The 19612-nt window shown below is 39.1% G+C and overlaps 1 protein-coding gene across 5 annotated transcripts in view; it reads left to right on the top strand.

Moving 5' to 3' along the window:
- The window catches only part of SLC1A2 (solute carrier family 1 member 2), a 91091-nt gene that overhangs the window by 60509 nt on the left and 10970 nt on the right, over positions 1-19612 (top strand). For all 5 annotated transcript variants that reach the window (XM_032692263.1, XM_032692261.1, XM_032692264.1 and 2 more), the window contains 6 exons: positions 139-298; positions 3405-3531; positions 6362-6595; positions 8511-8705; positions 12210-12344; positions 17769-18000. In XM_032692263.1, coding sequence (XP_032548154.1) covers positions 139-298; positions 3405-3531; positions 6362-6595; positions 8511-8705; positions 12210-12344; positions 17769-18000 — 1083 coding nt within the window. The remainder of the gene's footprint in view (positions 1-138; positions 299-3404; positions 3532-6361; positions 6596-8510; positions 8706-12209; positions 12345-17768; positions 18001-19612) is intronic.

The following is a 19612-nucleotide window of genomic DNA, read 5'->3' as shown; positions in this document are numbered from 1 at the left end:
AATGCCGTGTCTAATCCTTTAAAAATATAGTTTCCTGGAATTTCAAGTGCGGACTGTTTTTATTATTGTTTCCTTATTTACCATATGGATTGTATTCAATCTGTTTCCATTCTCATCCTCCCTCTTTATTGCCTTCAGATCCAAACTGTCACCAAGAGAGTGCTGGTGCCACCACCCATTGAAGAGCCACCTAATGTCACTGATTCTGCTTTGGCTATGGTGAATGAGACAGCACCACCAGAAGCCCAACTGGTCATTAAGAAGGGACTTGAATTTAAGGATGGCATGAATGTCCTGGGTAGGAAAGTTTTTTGCCTGTCAAATATGTATCTCATATGTATGACACAGCTTTTTGCTGTGACTGATCAGTGTTGTCAGATCTGCTCTTCAGTGCAAGTTTAGTCTCTCCAAATAATCATCAAGTGTTATCACCTACTGGCTGCCCATTGGTCTCTGAGATGAGTATATCACAGAAACAATCAAGTGGATTGTTCTGTATTGGCAGCTTTGCAGTTATGAGTTGGAGTACAGTAGCAAAGCATGTAGGAGGTACCCAAAATACCCTTTCATCCTAGAAGAAGCCAATCTAGACTAATACTAATGCATATTGGCAAAACAGCACGGGGGAGAGCTTCAAGAGCCAGTGCTTCACACACCCGCTGATGAATTTGAGCTAAGTTGTTTCCAGTAGGTGTCTTGGGCATGCTGAAATAATTTGGCTTGAGGCAGAGCCTGAAGTGAGAGGTGGGGTGTGAACCACACCACCCAAGAAAAATCCCAGAAAGGCTTGACACATCTCTGAGTCACAACTCCCTCCTCCTTTCATCTTGGCTGCTGACCTTTGCCAGCTGCAAATGCCATCAAGCCATCTTGTCTGGACAAGCCAGCAAGTGGGGGAGGTAGGAAGACTTTGCCTATCTCCCACCCTTTCCTGAAACAACTGTTCAGACTGGGGCAGGAGCTCACGGGAAACAAATAGCTGGCACGCCACTTCTATTTTCTCCTCTGTGCCTAGAGTCACTGTTTTGTCAGCCCAAAGAGGAGAGCTCCTCCTTCGACTTTTTATTTTCTGGATGTGGGTGAAGTCAGTCACAAATTAGCTCTCAATTTCTAACCTCATTGGCACACCTACTCTTGAAGCTACTCTGTGACAGCATGTCCACAGGGCTGAGGGCGACGCCTGTGTACTGTCCTCAAAGTGGGACAGTATGTGGCAGTACCTAATCTGCTGCTTTCTCTCACCACTAGACCATAACCTTTTATGGGCAAGTGGCCCTTTACAGACTCCTTACAGCTGATGAACAGATCCTGCTGACAGTGGCTGCTGTGTCTGCAGAGCTTCTTTAGGTGTTGGTGAGTTGGTTGGCAGTGGCTGCTTTGCTTAGACATAGGGGAGATGGTAGTATCAATAAGCTGGTCTTGTTTGTCTATGAAGCAGCCTGCTCCACAAGAGCCACTGTGTCCTGCCTGCCTTCACGGCTCTTCCTTGCATTCAGCATCTGTGGGCAGAGGAGTCACTTGCTTTCAAAGCTGCGAGTTGGCATTTTGCACCATGTGTGAGGCAGAAGCTCATTGCCTCTGCTGTTACCCTCACCTGCTTTCCTCTCTCCTGAACCTTTACTTATGCATTAAAATGAAACAACCATTCTGACATGAGGGATGCACTGTATCACTATATTTAATGCTAGACTTGTTTTGTGTAGGCTCTTCATGGATAAGAAAAGATCTAGAAGGCTGAATACAGTTCCTACAGAAAATAAATATACAGTTTAGGGGTGGGATTTTCTGTGGTGTTTTGACCAATGACTCTCAAATGTTACAGAGTTTTTTGGTTTGGTTTGGTGTGGTTCGATTTTGAATGAAGAAGTGAAAATGTTGGGGAATTGCCATCCAGTTTGCATAAACTGTACAAGCCAGGCAAATTCCTGCAAATATGAACCAATCTTAGTCTTATGACTAACACAGCAGTTCATTTGGAATTAATGAACAGAAAAACCTGCCTACTAACATTTTCTGATGCAGATTCTGAATTCCAGGAAGTAAGTTGGTATCTGAAAAGCTTTTAATTATTTCTTTACGCTCTGCGGCACACAAATATATGCTTCACTTCCCTATTCAAGTGAGTCAACGGAGATAACTTGGTTCTAAAGAATGACTTTACATCCAGGAAATTGGATTAAAAAAAAAAAAAAAAAAGAAAAAATCTGGTTACTAAATCCAGTGTGAGGGTATGGAACAGCCTGTCTTTTCCCAGCATATTTGTAGGTCAAATTCCCTTCTCTTGAATGCTTTTGAGTCGTGGTAGGTTTTTCCTTAGGAATTTCCCTGCTGTTTACACATTTGTTAAATACTGAAGTCATATCATGAATGAAAATTTACCCTCAAAGGATGACAGAAGATTCAAACCATCTGTCAGTATCGATTAATAATCTGACTCTGGCCACTGAAAGTTGCTGGATGGAAAAGGTTAACATTGAAGACACAGCTCCAAAGTAATACATGACAGATGCACTCTGTTGTTTTTTCACACTGATAGTCCAATACTCCAGATATTCACACCTTAGCATTGAAATTTAGGAGCCAAATGTTACTCGTATTGAATGCTATGATTTTGTATCCACTGATAGCCTGTTCCAGTGAAATTATTCTGTTTATTGGGAGTACTGTGGCTAAGCTTAAAATGCAATACTTACCTTCTACTCCTACCTCCAGCTTCTTCATTTAACTGGAATACTCCTGGACTGCAAAAGTTATGTTCAGGGCTACTTTTGCCTTTCCCTGCACTCCAGGACTCACTAGACTGTAGTTTGAATCTGTCAAGGGACTTTTGTAAAGCCTGAGAAAAACACTTGGTTTCTAGTAACTGTTTTAACAACAGAGTTATGATATAGCAGTGTGTTACCTCTCCCATTCACCAGGGCTTATGAGTTATGATATAGCAGTGTGTTACCTCTCCCATTCAACAGGGTTTATGAGGTTTCTAATAGTTGCATGGCGCTGAGAAGATTATTGTATACGTACTTTTTGATGATCAGGTTAACTCAGGAAAAAAACACCAATAAAATCATAGCTGGGCTGTGAAGTTGGAATTTAGTAAAATATTGAAGAATCCAAGATGTTCTGAATTTGATTATGGTAGCTGAGAGTGAGTAAATATTAAAAAAATCACAATACATGTAATATCCTATAGTTCTGAAATCCTGTGTAATGTGCTCTAGGACAACCCTGCTTAAGCAGAGAGGTTGGACCAGATGACCTACTGTGGTCCCTTCCAAACGCACCCATTCTTTCATTCTGTGAAGTCTCATCAGCATGTAGTATCAAGACATTGACTAGGTGTAAAAAACTCCTAAAAACCATGGGCTTATGTGCCTTTTTTTTTGTCTTGCCATTTTTCCTGATAGGTTTGATAGGATTCTTTATTGCTTTTGGCATTGCTATGGGGAAAATGGGAGACCAGGCCAAGATGATGGTGGATTTCTTCAACATCCTGAATGAGATTGTAATGAAGTTAGTAACTATGATCATGTGGTAAGTTTGAAGTCCTAACTTATAGAACAAAAAATGATTTTAAGGAAACCCTCATAAAACCTTAATATAGCATATAGTGATCACAGTTTGTTAGTAAACAATGTAATTAGTTGACTTTTTAAAGCCTTGACAGGTATGTCATAACCACAGCAGCAGTATTTCTATTTAGTGAGGATTATTTGATACCCAGTTTGAAATATTTCTGAAGATACTCTGGTCTTCATTTACTGAAGTACAAGACATACACGTAGCAGCAAAGGCCTTCGAATGCCACATTGGTTATGGAAGTTCATTACACAGAAGGACACCTAAGCAAGCAAGAATGCCTCACATAAGAACATCCCAATCTTCCTGGGAGGTTAGCATAATCCCAGGATATTACCTTGGAAGTACAATTACAAAAAAACCTGGACACACACACACTATTTACTGTTTTCTGTAATAAAAATATTTTACCACCAAATAACATTCCAGTAGTTTTCAGTGATGTGTAGTCCCTCCACTCACAGTTTCTGCAGAACCTGTGTCTTACAACCTTGCTGTAGTGGGGTCACTGGAATATATCTGTCCTGTTTTCGAAGTGTACCCATTCATAATAATGGGACCTGACTTAGAATTGACTTTACCAAATTAAGACTGAGCCATTGTTTACTTCTGGTAGGGGATTTCCCCTTTCTTTTTTCTTTTGAGGTGTTTTTCCAAGGACTTCCCCAGAGCTATTTGTATGCAGTGCCAAGCATGGCCATATCACATAAAAACAATTTTTCAGAACATAAAAATGTGTTGGTATGTTTGGCATTGTACTACTGCATTTCATATCTCCTAGGTCTCTGAGAGCAGAAATAACCACTCCAATACAATGAATGTATCATGGCTCATTGCTGCCTGTGATTCCCTGGTGTTCCTGGAAGTGATTTCTTGAGTTACAAGGCCTCTTCTCTGAAACTCTAGATGGGTACAGTTTATAGAAAAGAGGGCAGGGTGCCTGAAGCGCGAGTCTTCAGCATCATCAATTGTTTCAAAGGGAGACTGTTATGCAAGAGTGATGCAGATAGTAACAACAACGTGGAAATGTGCAGAATAAAAGAAAGAACTTAAAGCAATGACTTAAAGCAATAACTTAAAGCATTACTGTTATACTTCTGCTTTCCTGTAGATGATCTTACTGCATAAAACTACAGTTGTTTTTTATTCACGAAGCTTTCAATATTTGCTTTAACCTGCTGGTCTCAACTCTAGAGAGAGAGAGTTTATACTTCACTCCAGAAGCTAGACTTTACTCTTACTTCACTTAGCACCAGCTGGTAGACCCAAGACATAATACCCTGCCTACAATATAAATTTTCTCTAGTAGTCAGTGTTGTAGTGGCAGGAAATCATTCCAATTTCAAGAAATTCACTGTAAATATTAATTTTTTACTGATTTGCTTTTTGTTTCTCTTTTCATGAGAAAAGGAAATTGATGTTGGGAATTCCACTAGTTTGAAATTGATGTTAGGAATTCCCCTTGTTCATTTCTGTCTAGAATTTTAAAAGAATTGTGGCCTGAAGCAAGGGTTTTTTATGTGTCTTTATAAAGAAAAATGCACTTCTTTATGCAGAGTTACATTTTGTTTGATTTATGATTTCTCTGCACAGACAGCTGTAACTCCCGTGGCACCTACAAACCCTCAGGAGCATGGCATTGCTACACAAGCATAAAACAAATCAGACATCTGGCTCTGACAGTGTGTAATTCTTTATAAGAATTGTATTTCGTCAAGTTCACTGAAATGTGGCATTGTATGATAATTGGTATAACAGCTGGCCTTGCATTTCAAGTGATTGAGGGCTTTCCATGTTTTGGGCACATTGTTTGAGAGACCATGAGATATTCTAACAGAAAACAAGAAGCACTTTTATTCTGAAAGTCAGTTTCCTTTGTATTGTCTTTAATTAAGCATCCGAATCACTAATCACCTTTGAAAATATGCATTATCATTTATTTTGAAAGAGGTATTTTTTTTCTCTCCACATTACATTACTTTCTCCCAATTTTTATAAAAGAGATAGAGAAGGTGAATCTCGCTTAAAATTATATAATGTACTAACTTTTACCAGTGCAGGTATATATATATATTGATTTCTATCCATGTACTTTCAAGTATGTTTCACTATAGCTGATTATCAAGTATTTTAAATAATATCCATTCATTTCAATTTTTTTTTGTTCCCCATCTGTGCTACCATTATCATCCTATTCAAAAGTTCCATTTATGTCTTCAGGGAGTCACATGATTAAGGGGACAAAACCCCTACCCAAAGTAACAAAAGGACATAATTAATGAAGAATCCATAAACTAAAAAGCATTTGTTCAAATTATTGAAAGAACATAATGGAAACATTTGTAACCTTCAAGATATAAACAGTTCATTCCAACACATAGTTTATCTCAAGTAAATAATGCAACTCCCTGAAACCATATAAACAATAGTTTGTAAAACTTATGTACTAAGAACAAATCTACACCACTCTTTGTAATGATCCAAGCCTGAGTAACATTGTAGTATGCTTGTACAATGTTATTCCAGGATGCAAAACTATTCAGGAAATGCATATTCCATTTGATGGGATGAAAAATTAAGTAGATGGGGAATTCACTGGAGATGGACATTATTTTTGAAAAAGATGTGAAAACTACGCGTTGAATTTCCATTCAATTCCTGATCTGCACCTTGGCATTGAGCTTCAAAGCTCCCTACTCTTTCTCCAGTCTGTACTATGTTGAGCACGGTTTTTAGGACTACACTGCAAAGACTAGTTCTCTCTATGCTTGTTTTCTTTTTCCAGGTATTCCCCTTTGGGTATTGCTTGCCTCATCTGTGGAAAAATCATTGCCATCAAGGACTTAGAAGTAGTTGCTAGACAACTCGGCATGTACATGGTCACTGTGATTGTGGGTCTTGTCATCCATGGAGGGATCTTCCTGCCTCTGCTCTACTTTGTGATAACAAGGAAAAGCCCATTTTCATTCCTTGCTGGGATTTTCCAGGCATGGATCACAGCACTAGGCACAGCTTCCAGGTACACTTGAGAAATACCAATGTGCTTTATTTTCTAGCCGATTATTAGCTGCTGTTTAGACATAATACATCCGCTGTTCTGACCTTCACTACAAAAATCATTTTATGCCATTGAATAAAAACTGCTTTGAATCCAGCCATGTTGAAATAAATCAAAATACCGCATGTCTTCAGGATTTTTTAAAGAGGTTGTAAAGCTACCTTTCTTTCTTTTCTGGTATTAACCAAATGACTTGTGCAAATTGTGTTAACTCTGTGCTTGTTTTCTCAGCCAGGAAAAAGTGATAATTCTGTTTATTTTGAAAGCATGCTAATACCAGTCTCATTGCATTCAAGAAAAAAACCCAAAACCAACCAAAACCAAACAGTGCTAGGTTTCGAGAGAGAAATGAAAAAACTTCTCAGTTTGTTCTTTCATCCATTTTGGCAGAGTAATGGCACTCCATTGAAAAGCTGAACATTTTAGACTTGTTCTTAATGCACAGAACAGGCACAACAAAGTGTGGAAGCAACATAGCTCTCAGTAATACAATAAAATCAAAAATTGGTGCTTTGCATCAGGGCGGTTAGTAGATCTTGTATTGAAATTATTTTTCAGTTAAATACCATATCTTAAAATGTTTTTCTTCAATAAATGTTTTATTTCTGAAGAAAAATTTATCTTCCATTTTAATTAAAAAGTTGAAAATCAAAAAGGCAAGTTCAAAGCTGACCACCAGAAAATTGAGCACTCTTGATTTCAAGAATACCTTGGAAGAACTGTAATTCGTCTGCCTCTTTGGGTCTGCTCAAAACCACTGTGCTGAATAACTTCTCCCCTGATGAACAAGAGGCTCTGGAAGGGCCTTAGTGGTGTGCATAAATGTCTGATGGGACAGTGTAGAGAAGATGAAGTGAGACTCTCTTCAGTGGTGCTCAGTGACAGGAAGAGAAGCAGTGGGCACAAACTGAAACACAAGAAATTCCATCTGAACACAAGAAAACTCTTTTTACTGTGATTTACTATGAAGGTGTGTGAATACTGGCACAGGTTGCCCAGAGGAGTTGTGGAGTCTCCATTCCTGGAGATACACTAAACCTGTCTGAGCATGGTCCTTGGAAACCTGCCCTGGCTGCTCTTGCCTTGAGCAAGGGGGCTGGGATGGGTGACCTCTAGAGATACATTCCAACTGCAGCAATTCTATGGCTCTGTGAAACAATATGAAATTATAGGAGATATAGTCTGGCCAGAAGTTTTAGTAAATCACAATTTAACTAAGGCTTTTGTTCATTGAAGTGTTTGAGTTTCCGCTTCAACAGTATTTTTTGATGAAGGTATCGTATTTTGAGGAAGTGAATGTAATAGACTGAAATATTCCCACAAAAACAAAGCACTGTGAATCTGTGCAAAGAGCTGTTCCCCTCTTCCAGGCATCTTTTGCATCTTTTCCTATCCTCCAGATGTATTTCATGTCCTTTCTTCCTGTCCTCCAGTGGTACAACATGGTTTGTATCTTTTTGCCCAGCTTTTTCAGTCCTTAATGTCATACAAATTTCTCCCTCTAGAGCAAATTCGCAATCAAAGGAATTTAAGACTTGTCCCTGTACTCATAGGTCTGTCTGTCAGAAAACATCTGGTACTTGTATTTTTCAACAAAATGTAAGAAATAAATTGTAAATGAGTCTGAAAAATTTATCCACGCTCTCTCAAGCTCTCATGCTGCTTCAAGTCATGTTCATGTTCTGGCCTCAGTCCCACTTCCAGCTAAATGTAGGTTTAATTAAAAAATCATCTAAAAAAGGCTTGAATCACAGCAGAAAGTGGATGTAGAAAATGTAAACGATGGTAATAGTATTTCTGACTTTGCTCCCTTATGGGTATGTGTTATATTGATTGTAATTATGTTTTCTTTACTTTTCTACTTTCTCTCCTTCAGTGCTGGAACATTACCTGTCACATTCCGGTGTCTTGAAGAAAATCTCGGCATTGATAAGCGCGTAACAAGATTCGTTCTTCCTGTTGGAGCAACTATTAACATGGATGGAACTGCCCTTTATGAAGCTGTGGCTGCCATCTTCATAGCACAGATGAATGGAATTGACCTGGATGGAGGCCAGATAGTTACTGTGAGGTCAGTTCAGAAATGCTCCTAGGCTTTGTTTCTACAGACTGTAAAATGTGTGTGCTTTGGGTTGGATGTTTTCTCAGCTACTGGATTCACTATAAAATCCATGGATTTTTAATAATGATATGCAAATGAATGTTTTGTACATAGGTCCTGGTTCTGTGGTGACAGGCCTTTTCTATCATTTGCGGCTTTGATGCACGCCGGTGTTGTTTTACACACATGGCTGCCATGGTTTAACCCCAGGCAGCCACCAAGCCCTAGGTGGCCACTTGGTCACTGCCCCACTGGTGGGATCAGGGAGAAAATCAGAAGGGTAAAAGCCACAAAATTTCTGGGTTGAGATAAAGGGAATAATAGGGAAATAAAGATAATAAGGAAAGCAAAAGCCACACACACAAGCAAAGTAAAACAAGGAATTAACTCACTGCTTCCCATGGGCAGGTGGGTGTTCAACCACCTCCAGGAGAGCAGGGCCCCATCAGGTGGAACTGTTACTTGGGAAGACGAAAGCCATCACTTCAAACGTCCTCCCTTCTTCCTTCTTCCCCTCATGACTGAGCACGATGTCTTATGGTCTGAAATATCCCTTTGGTCAATTGGAGTCATCTCTCCTGGCCTTGTCTCCTCCCAGCCTCCCATGCACCTGTATTACCCCTCCAGCATGGCAGTAGGAAAAGCAGAAAAAGCCTTAGATCTGTGTAAGCCCTGCTCAGCAATAACAACGTCTCTATATTAATCAACCCTGTGTTCAGCAAAATCCAAAACACAGCCCCCTACCAGCCACTGTAAAGAAAACTAACTCCACCCCAGCCAAAACCAACCCAGGATACAATGTCAATTGTAGTATGCAGCATTCTCTGTCCAATGCAATGCTTATTTTTTAGTGTAGAGGGATGCTACAAGTCATATACTTTCTAGAATGTATGTGTTTATATACACCGAAGAAAAAAGTGTATCTAAAATATCTGTCCATGTATTTATGTTTGCCTGTACTTTTTCTGTGACTTTGGTGAACAGACAAAACAAATGAACTGAGAGTAGCCCATCCTGATGGTGAGATTGCCTGTGGCATGGTTTGGATACTCGCAGACCTTTTATCTCTAACCCAGCAAATATTAACTGTAGTCTTTTCATATCAAATTGTCTTATCTAGGACTAAACTGAATATCTGTGAGGACAAAAGAAAGTACCCATTAAAAAAGGATAAGAGTGATTGAAGGCTGTTTACTCTAAGGGAGTTTAAACTTAATGAAGACAGCAGGTCTAACATTTTGAATAGTTAAAATGGAAACCGCAAGTGAAGGCTGTCAAGTCTGCCTTCTTCCTGTAGTTTTCACCCACACACTTTTCTTTTATTAAACCCTTTTAAGTCTAAAGAAATTCCTGCAAAGGGATATCTAATTCTATGTTTCTTGCCCAGCTATACTAGCTCCACATTTTCCATTTCTTTATTTCCTGCCCCAACCCCTGAAATAGTAAAACCAAGGTTTGTAAAAGGTTCAGGGTTGCTTCTAATAAAGGCAGATGCTAGACCTGCATGATGCATATTTGTTCCTAGAACTAAAAACAGACATTTCAGAGATGCCACGTACTTAACTAAATTAAGACGAGGAATTTCAAGTTAGGAATCTGCTATTGTCCAAGGGATTTGGTAGGCTTGAACCTGAGTTACTCCTCTTCTCCCCTTCTGAGACTGACCAATTGGCTCTTCTTGATCTCACCATTTCAAGGCTGATGTAGCCAGCTGTGATACTCACATTTACAAAGCAGGCAGCAACTTTGGTCTATCTGTACAAAAACCACTGGGTGTCCTCTTCATGCAGTATAGCATTTTTGTTACAGCAATATGACAAGAACTATCTCTTGAGGAGACAATACAAATGAAGTGAAGGTTATTAGGTTTTAACAATCCACTTTGTGATATTGAGAATATTCAAATGATCCAGACATAAAATCATGAAGGCTTAATTAGCCTTTGACCAGTCATAGTTACTTCGTATTGGTCATGTAGTTCCTCTGATTTCCTGTATTTTTTGGGAAAGGTTGATCTTGGAAATTGTAGCTAAGCCAGATTCTGTGTAGTCCTATACAATTCTAGCTTTATTCCCTTCCACATCTGTAAGTGCTGCTGTGGGAAGGTTGGCAGGAGCGTTTCCTCACAGAGCTTGGAAGCAATCCCTCACCAGTTTAGGCTGAAGTGCCTGAGGAGCTGGCATTGCATGCAAAGCCTGACAGCAGAGCAGAGCATCCTGCCTGCATACCTGCTGGACCTATCTGGGTGTTTAGCAGGCCAAGTTGCACTCTAACCCAAACACCTGACAAACACACTGCACCCTGGATTGTTAGCTGGATCAGATCGAGCCAGCCAACGTCTGCCAGCTCTAAATCAGGCTAATATCCTCACAGATTAGTTCTGTGGCTAATGGTCCAGGATTTCCCCCACGGAGTCTGTTCTCCCCTGCTTCTGTATTGGAAGCACTTTCAGATTTGTTGGGTCCACCCACGGAATTGCAACCATGTTACTCATCTCTATGTTTAAAAACACAGACATAACTTTCTCTTTCCTCATTTCTTATTCCTTTTTCCGTCTCCTTTTGTCCACTTTTCCTTTATACTTACCCTCCCTCTACCTCTTGCTCTCCCTCTTCCTCTGCCTTCCTCTCCCCCTCCCCCTCCCCTTCCCCTTCTCCCTCTCCCTCTCCCACTCCCTCTTCTTTTTCTCCTTCTCTTCCATGTTTTTCTCCCCTTGACTAGCTCTCTGACAGATCTGACAAATTGTCCATTCTTCATAGGACTGCCCAATGATGTTGATATTTGTTATAGTCTGTGTTGTATTTTTACAAACCTTTGAAGCTCAGACATTCACTTTACTGACCTTCATCAAAGTATAGAAGGCAAAAACAAACACAGGTTTGGATTTATGAAAGAATCAGATCAATTTTGCTTTTTCATCTAGAGTGATTCGTATCTAGGCTTGGTACACCACTGGCTTATATTTTGTGAGTTTTGGATGCTGGGACTTTTATTCTTTTGTGTTTAATAATAACCACTTTCTCTCAGCCTTTAACTCACAATTCAGTCTTCAAGTAACATAAATAAACAGAAATTAACCACCCTGAAAACTCAACCCATCATCACCAAACTTCATCATGTCTGGATGATCAAAACTCAGAATTCAAAACCCTGGATGTGTTGGTAGAGCTCAGAAAACACCAGGACACAGATTTGAATGTCATAACTAGCTTACAGTACGTAAAACTCCCAGACAACCCTCTTACAACTCTCAGAACAAACCCTATAGATCTGGCCTGACCTAATAAATATTTTTAGAGAAACACAAGAGTGAAAACTATGGCCTGAGCTTTCTGTGATTTATCATATAGTTGTTGTTTTATGGGAAGAACTCATTAAAAATATGACCTTGCTAATGATCACGTGATTTTGCAATGAAAGTGTATCTTCAAAGTGTATCTTCCTGCTTCTCCCATTTGATTTTTTATTTTGCAGTTTGACTGCCACCCTTGCAAGTGTTGGAGCTGCCAGTATTCCCAGCGCAGGACTTGTCACTATGCTCCTGATCCTTACTGCAGTGGGTCTCCCTACCCAGGATATCAGTTTGCTTGTTGCTGTTGACTGGCTTTTGTAAGTTGTGCTGACTCCACTGCTTTGTGCAGAAAAAGTAGTGAAGTAATGCTTGTCTGTAATGCTTTTCAGCCATTGATTTCAAAGAACTATAAGACTCTCCTGTACAGATAAATCAAAGGAGGAAAGGGGCTATTCAATAAAGTAGGAGACACTGAAAGCAGCTTCTCCACCGTTACAAACTATTAGAGAGCTGCTGAAGTCAGTTTCTGTGAGCCAAGGGTCTTCTTGTCAGACTTGTGAGCTCACACTTATATGTTTTCTTCTTCCTAAGTATGCGTTTCCATCACTCAAGAGCACTTTTCTGATCTTTGCTTTCATATTTCTGTTTCTTATAGTTCTGGTCTTAAATGAAGGACAAATCCTGAAAATGCAAGTTCCATCAGGATTTTGTCAGCAAGTTACAGGGTGATTTGGGCATTTGTAGTATCAAATTTTTTATACTCGTAGTGGGAAAAGTCAGTTTCTTTTCATAAATAAGACGGTAAAATACCTTTAAGAAGAGTCTGTTCTAGTCAGGACATAAACTAAAGACAGATAAGAATGTGAACTGAAAGAAAGAAGGTAATTCTCTAGTTTTGTTTTACTGACAGATCCCTCAAACTGGAAAGACTGGCTTTCATTTCCAAGGACTTGAGATCAAAGTCCTTCAGTGCCATTGCAGGTCCTCCAACAAGAGCGAGCTAACCCACATGTAATTTTCCAAGGCTTTTGGTCTTCAGTGTTTGAATACAGAGGCTGTAAATATAGACAGAGGATATGCCAAGCCATGTTCTTTCTCATTTCTTTCTTTGACATTTGACAGCTTGAATATCCTTCTGTCACCTGTGCAGAGCTGAAAGGAACTCAGTAGTCCTCTAAATTGTCCTGGGCTCTTTAGAGACTTTCACATTGCCCTGCACTGCTGCAGCACAGTATATTCTGGAGCCATCTCTCCTCTAGTATTCTTTTACGTAGTAAAGACACTTGTTTTTGTCATTCCAGCTATGGTGCCCAGAAGGGGAGGTGTAAGTATAACTGTACTATTTGTGCATTTTCTCCTACACTAGCAGCTTCAGCTGCCTGATTCTGGTAGCTTTCAGTCTCAGATACACAACTAAAATTATGCAAGAAGAAATAACAGAGTTGAGAATGTGAAGTCAAAATACAAAAATGATTTTCTATAATTATCTTGTGGCTTATTGAGAAGAACTCAAGAACTTAGTCAATCCTCTGACATGTATTTTGGATCTACTACTAAATCTGTCACTAAAAGTTTTAAAGAATAGAATGCAGCTCTGATTTCTGCTTCAGGGAAAAACCAAAGAGGAATTTACAGCTTGAGGAGGCAAAGGGAAAAGTTGACTTACATAATTTATATATAACTGAATAGCATGATAGCATGATGCAGAATGGTGAAATGAGACAGGGTTCAGCTGGCAGAGTACAGCTGGCATAGTGAAAGATGTGATATTCTGTGGGTTTATTATATTTATGAAGTCATAGTTGAAAACAGGAAAGTGGCATGGGAATCTGCAGCTGGGAGGAAGAGACAAAAAATGTATAAAAATATATTTTAAATATATGCTTTTCCTGGCTCTCAAAGTAAGGCAAATAGGTAGGTTTCTGCAGCTGGTAGGAGGATGTGCAAAAGGAGCCTGTGGTTTGTTTGGGTTTTTTAGGGAAATGTCTTTTTAAAATAATCCTGTGCACTGAGAAGCTCTACCCACACCAGTAAGCCTCAGAGACATAAGTTTATCAGCAGTTCTGATCCACTGGTAGGTGTTGCATTTCATTCTCAGGTTCAGCAGCATTGTTCCCACTGTCTAGTCCAATCCTCTTTAGGAAATAAAAATTTCTGTACTGTGGAGCTGTAGCTGTGATGAATGTATGTATAGGAAGGGCAACAATTCTGAAAGAAATATTTCAAGGTGTATTTCCAAAATAAATGGTAGACAAAAGAGCTTTCAGCCCAAACAGTTGGTTTTGGATCCTTCTGGCCTAACAATTAGCAGTGCAATTGCAGTATGATTCAGAATTGAAAGGTAAGGGGAAAAGAAATAAAAAAGAGATTGAAAGCTCTGTGTCATGCCACTAGTGCTGCAAAGTCAAAACATTGTTTGTTGGTGGAGGTGTTGTGCTTATTAACCTGTGTTCGACAAGTAACAGCTTTATTTTCCATCTTCAAGTGGCTGCATTGTGGTAGCCCCTATGATCTAATGAGCCATTAAAAATGATGCTGCTGACATTCCTATTTTAAGAAATGGCACACAAGCCAACTTTTGAGCAAACTTTTGCACACATAAACCAGATCTAAAGAATATCTGAAATGAAATGTCATTAAAAAGTATTTTCTTTACTTACAAACCTTGTCTTCTTCCATTTCTTTAGACCATTAAATAATATTGCAGCAGTATTTCTAACAGAATGTAGAATAGAAAGTTAATAAAATATTTAAGACCCAATTCCAGCCACCCTTCTGGAACTCATGTGTAAACGCAACCACCATGTAGAAATATTTAGAGTAGCTCTTTTATAACATTTGAATTTCAGATAAAGAAAGCTTTTAAAAAATTCTCTACTCTATGAGTTTTTCAATATTTCTGCTGAAAGCAAATATCATAACATCAATTGATTTTACAATACTACCACCATCTGTAACTTTGGTCTTACCAAAACCAATTTTGCATGATTTGCAATTCATGGTATAGCACAAAGACAACTTCTTATCAAGTCCTTAAACTTGGCACTCTGGCCTTCAAAAGGTTTCTGTAGTGACTTTTCAAGTCTCTCCAATATCTAGAGATTAGGCTGCTCAACCTTTCTCCCTCCCATGCATACATACCCAGCGTAGGCTCTTTCACCAGGCAAGTTTACCAATATTTCACAACTCTTACAGTCTCTCAGTTTAAAACCAAGCACAACAGAGCAGTGACATTTAATAGGTCAGCAATCAAATGCCAACAGATGGAATAAAACCAGCTTACTTTGCTCTAGCCAGAAGCTGGGTACTCTCCAGATGTGAGCTGACAAGCTTAGCAAATATCGGTGGTACCAGATTAGTGGTATTTTGCAATAGAGAGGAATTAGAGAAAATTAGCTTGAACAGCTTATCCGGTATTTAAACCTTCATTCAGTACCTCAGAAAAAGATTGCTTCAGTTCTGACTCTGTTCCTTGACTTAGATCTAAATTCAGACTGTTCGAACCTGGTTGATGTCTGGATGTTATGAACAGGGTCTACTGCAACCTTCCTCCATTTACTTTGTTTACATGTCCCAGTGTGCCTGGAATTAATTGATTGGTTTGCGTAAACAAAAGAGTAAGTACAGTTGCCTTTGTTCTTCTTAGGGTGTTCTTTGGCCCAAAAGAGGTCAGTGTCACTTTGCTGTTGATTCCTGACAGCTGAGACTTTGTCCTTTCTGTTGAAAGGAACTTGTTTCCTTTGGCTCATGCAGTATATAGCATGCTCTACATCAGTGTGCAGTTTGTGTTGCTGAATCTCTTGGCTAGTGGTACACATATATGAGCCCGAGTATATCCTCAAATGACCCTTTCAGAATTTGAATTATGCCTCAATTACATTTATGTACTCTCCATCTTGGTGTTTTGGCATCCTATACTACCCTCTGTCATCAGCAGATTCTTTCAAAATTCAGCAGGTGTTTTTTTTGTGGAACTATATTGCTGGATTCAGTGTAATTGATGGCCTTAATTAAAATTCACACTCAGAAAGTCTTATTTTCCTATTCAACTTCTCTGACCAGGTTTAAAACACTCTTCATAGGCATGGGATAAGAACTATATGAAGCATTTAATTTATGTGAAGCAAAACTGGAAGGATGTTTTCCTCTTATAGATTTGTTTGTTTCTTTCTCAGGGGGATTACTGGAGAGGTTTTTTACCCCCTGCATATTCTTTTGATGCAAAAAAAAAAAAAAAAATTAACTACTTCAGCTAAGATATTACACCATGAAGTCCAAGTATGTAGGCATGCTAATGTTGAGAGGGAGAGGAGAAATTTGAATGGAACTATAGTTCCACAGCTGAGAAAGGCAGATTTACAAATGTTTTAAAATGGGCTCAAAAGATTGTATGGCCACGAATAGGCATATATAATGAATCTTTATCAGTTTGGGGTTTACATATTTAGCTCTTTTTTTCTCAGTGTTCTACAGGAAAAGGAGATGTCACACAAATCTGGTACTAGAAATACAAGAAAGGTTTTAAAATTAATCACTGTCATGGGAAATGAGGTCTTACATACTGGCTTTTCTGTCATTTGGCAAATGTCCGCACTGTTCAACCTGCCCAGTTTGTGTAAATGAATCTTGATGAATGTACTTCTGAGAATTATTCAGTGTAATCACTTCTCTGACCTGTTTGACATAGCTAGACTCAGTTGCTGTAAGTTGCTTTAAGTTGCAAACCTTGGTCAGAAGGGTTTAAGGAGTTTTATGTTTAGTTCAGATATGAAAAGACAAATTAGACTGTAAACTATTTCAACAGGTGTAATACAGCCTACCTGCAGTAGGAAAGATAGCAGGACCCATCTCCCATTTTTGCAGAATTTTGGGCAGGTTTGGGGCAGAATTTTGAAATCAGGGAAAATGCACAACCATGAGTTCACTGTTGACAGATAGAGCCACACTAAAGACAAGACAGCAGAAAGCTGGCATGTCTATGCAATGAAATCCTGTCCAGGAAGCACCAATGAACATATTTGTTTGAAATTAAGCATGTTAGCCTTAGTTGGCACCCTCCTACGAGGGGCATTCGTTACTGAAATGCTGTCACAGGCTCATTATTTTGTAGGCCATGACCTATATTTGGTTTGCTCATATGCCAAGCTCTGGCATGGAGTAGCGTGAATGGGCATGGTGCCACACTAACAGATGGCCATCTGTAAAGATGGTGCCAGGAGAGGAGCTTCAGTGGCCTGAGCATTATGGAGATATTTCATGCATTTTTGTTCCCCATAGTTTGTTCACTGAGAGTAAGGGAGAAGCCATTTGTTAATTCATACCAGAAAGGAGAACAGCTCATTAGATCCAAAATCCTTTTCCCTGGCTGCACTAAGGTCGGCGCTCTGATTAAAGAAAGGGCAGTGGTATGTGGACATTGAAACCTCCAGCTCCAGAAGCAGGCACTGGAGAGATCTCAGTCAAGCTGCTCTGCAGTTTGGCTGTGATCTAGCACACATTCTTTGCCAAACTCCACGAGAATGAGCAGCTGGGACATGGGAGGTTGAACATCCTCGCTGTCTGAACAAGTCCCCTGGGATAGCAAGCTTTTTTCTCTTCCCTTGAAAGCTCCCATCTCTCTGTTCAACAGATACCTTAACTTCCTGAAACCAATGCAGTAACTGTGACAGTAACAGGGCTGCCATGCCCTACTTTTTCTTCCTCTCATGCCGTTCAGCCTCTGCCTTTTGCTTCTTTTATAGGGACCGGATGAGAACGTCAGTCAATGTAGTGGGGGATTCTTTTGGTGCTGGCATTGTCTACCACCTTTCCAAGGCAGAACTCGACACCATTGATTCCCATCATAAAGGGCACGAAGACATTGAAATGACCAAGACTCAGTCGATCTATGACGACATGAAAAATCATAGGGAAAACAACTCAAACCAATGTGTTTTTGCAGCTCACAACTCAGTCATGGTAGATGAGTGCAAGGTACCTTTCACATTTATGGATATTGAGACATGTATATAGCACTGCATGCTTTATTTTATCTTATTTTTTAACCTGCATGTATTTTTCAAATCGTTCTGCAAATAACAATGTGACAACAAGGTTCATGAACCCCAGACATTTTGAATGTGTTTGAGCAGTTCAAAAGATGGTTTTTTTTGCACTCTTCTTAAAACTTGTCATTTGATGGGAAAAAATCATGTACATTGTTTACATATCAAAAGGCAAGATACAGCGTATTATGGGATATGCCAAGACGCAGAGAATGTGGCATCACCTTCTATGGACATTTACTTAATTTTCTATGGCAACACAGAACTTAATTGCCAACCCAAATGAAGGATAGCTGCAATTCAGATACAGCTGTTGTCACTTGCTGACTGCCTTCATGATATGCTGTTCAGAGATCGACATGTTGAATGCACTTTAGCATCAGAATGCTCCTGCACTCATACAGCATGCTCATGCTTCGCTTCGCACATCGTTCCTTCTTGAGTCATTAAGACACAAACATTGTATTCTCTCTCTAATCCTTGCTGTAACTAACGTGGGATATTAATAGTAATAATAACATCTTGATCAGAGTAAAGTGAGCTTGGGAAACTCCACCAGTTGAATGAGAAAACAGTTGGGGAGATTAGTGGTTAAAAGTTCACAAAGAACCCACCACTAGGATGGGGCAGTTTAAGACCAGGAGAGAGCCTTTGAAAAGGAGGAGAAAGAAAGTTAAAATAAGATGGAACCTTTAATTTCATCGTCTTTTTTTTTATTTAATAACACTCCAGTCTGATGCTGTACACTGTCTTTGAGACAGTGAATTTGCCAATTGGCCCACCTTAGCCAATTATCCAAAGAGATCCTCTTGTATCTTCCAGTTGCCACAACTGAGACAGTATCTAACTGTGAATGACTGCACTAAGTTCATTAACTCACCATATATATCAAAATATAAGTCCTATTCTGTCATTTTCACTTGTCTCTAGCCTGGCTGGAAATGTTCTTTAGAATATTTTTTTTCCTTATGCTTCATTCTTGATAATGTAGGCCAAACCTGAATTGTCAGGGGAGAAAGTAATGCTGAATTCAGAAAAAAAACCAGCTTTCATCTTCAGTTTTTCCCTGAATCTTCCAAGGTTTCAATAAAATGATTTTTTAAAAATTAAAACATACATTTTATTCTGACATGGCTCTCCCCTTTCTCTTCTGGCCCACTCTTTTTCCATGAGAAAAATTAAAAAAATAAAATCTGAAGTGGAAAGAGAATACATGATTACACAAAATCGAAAATTGCCATTAATTTATATTTCTCAAAAAAGGGAAGGACACAAGAGATTAAAATTTGAAGGAAAAAAGAAACTCTCTGAAGAGAAAGATAACATTTGATAAAAGCTTTTTTTTCATTAAAAATAAGCATGTGCACGCACCTCTTTTTCGGATAATTTCCTTTAGAATTTTTGGAAAAGTGTTTTTGAGTTAAATAGACTATGCTAATTTCAGTAAGTTTAAGACAAATTAAGCTACCATATAGCAGTCTTGAATCACATTCATGGAACTGAACATTGATAATTTTGTCTGCTTCCAGTCTCTCAGGTTT

The sequence above is a fragment of the Chiroxiphia lanceolata genome, chromosome 6, assembly GCF_009829145.1.
Source record: "Chiroxiphia lanceolata isolate bChiLan1 chromosome 6, bChiLan1.pri, whole genome shotgun sequence".
Lineage (NCBI taxonomy): Eukaryota > Metazoa > Chordata > Aves > Passeriformes > Pipridae > Chiroxiphia > Chiroxiphia lanceolata.
Note: the sequence above shows the minus strand (reverse complement) of the source record. Positions and strands in the feature narration are given on the sequence as shown.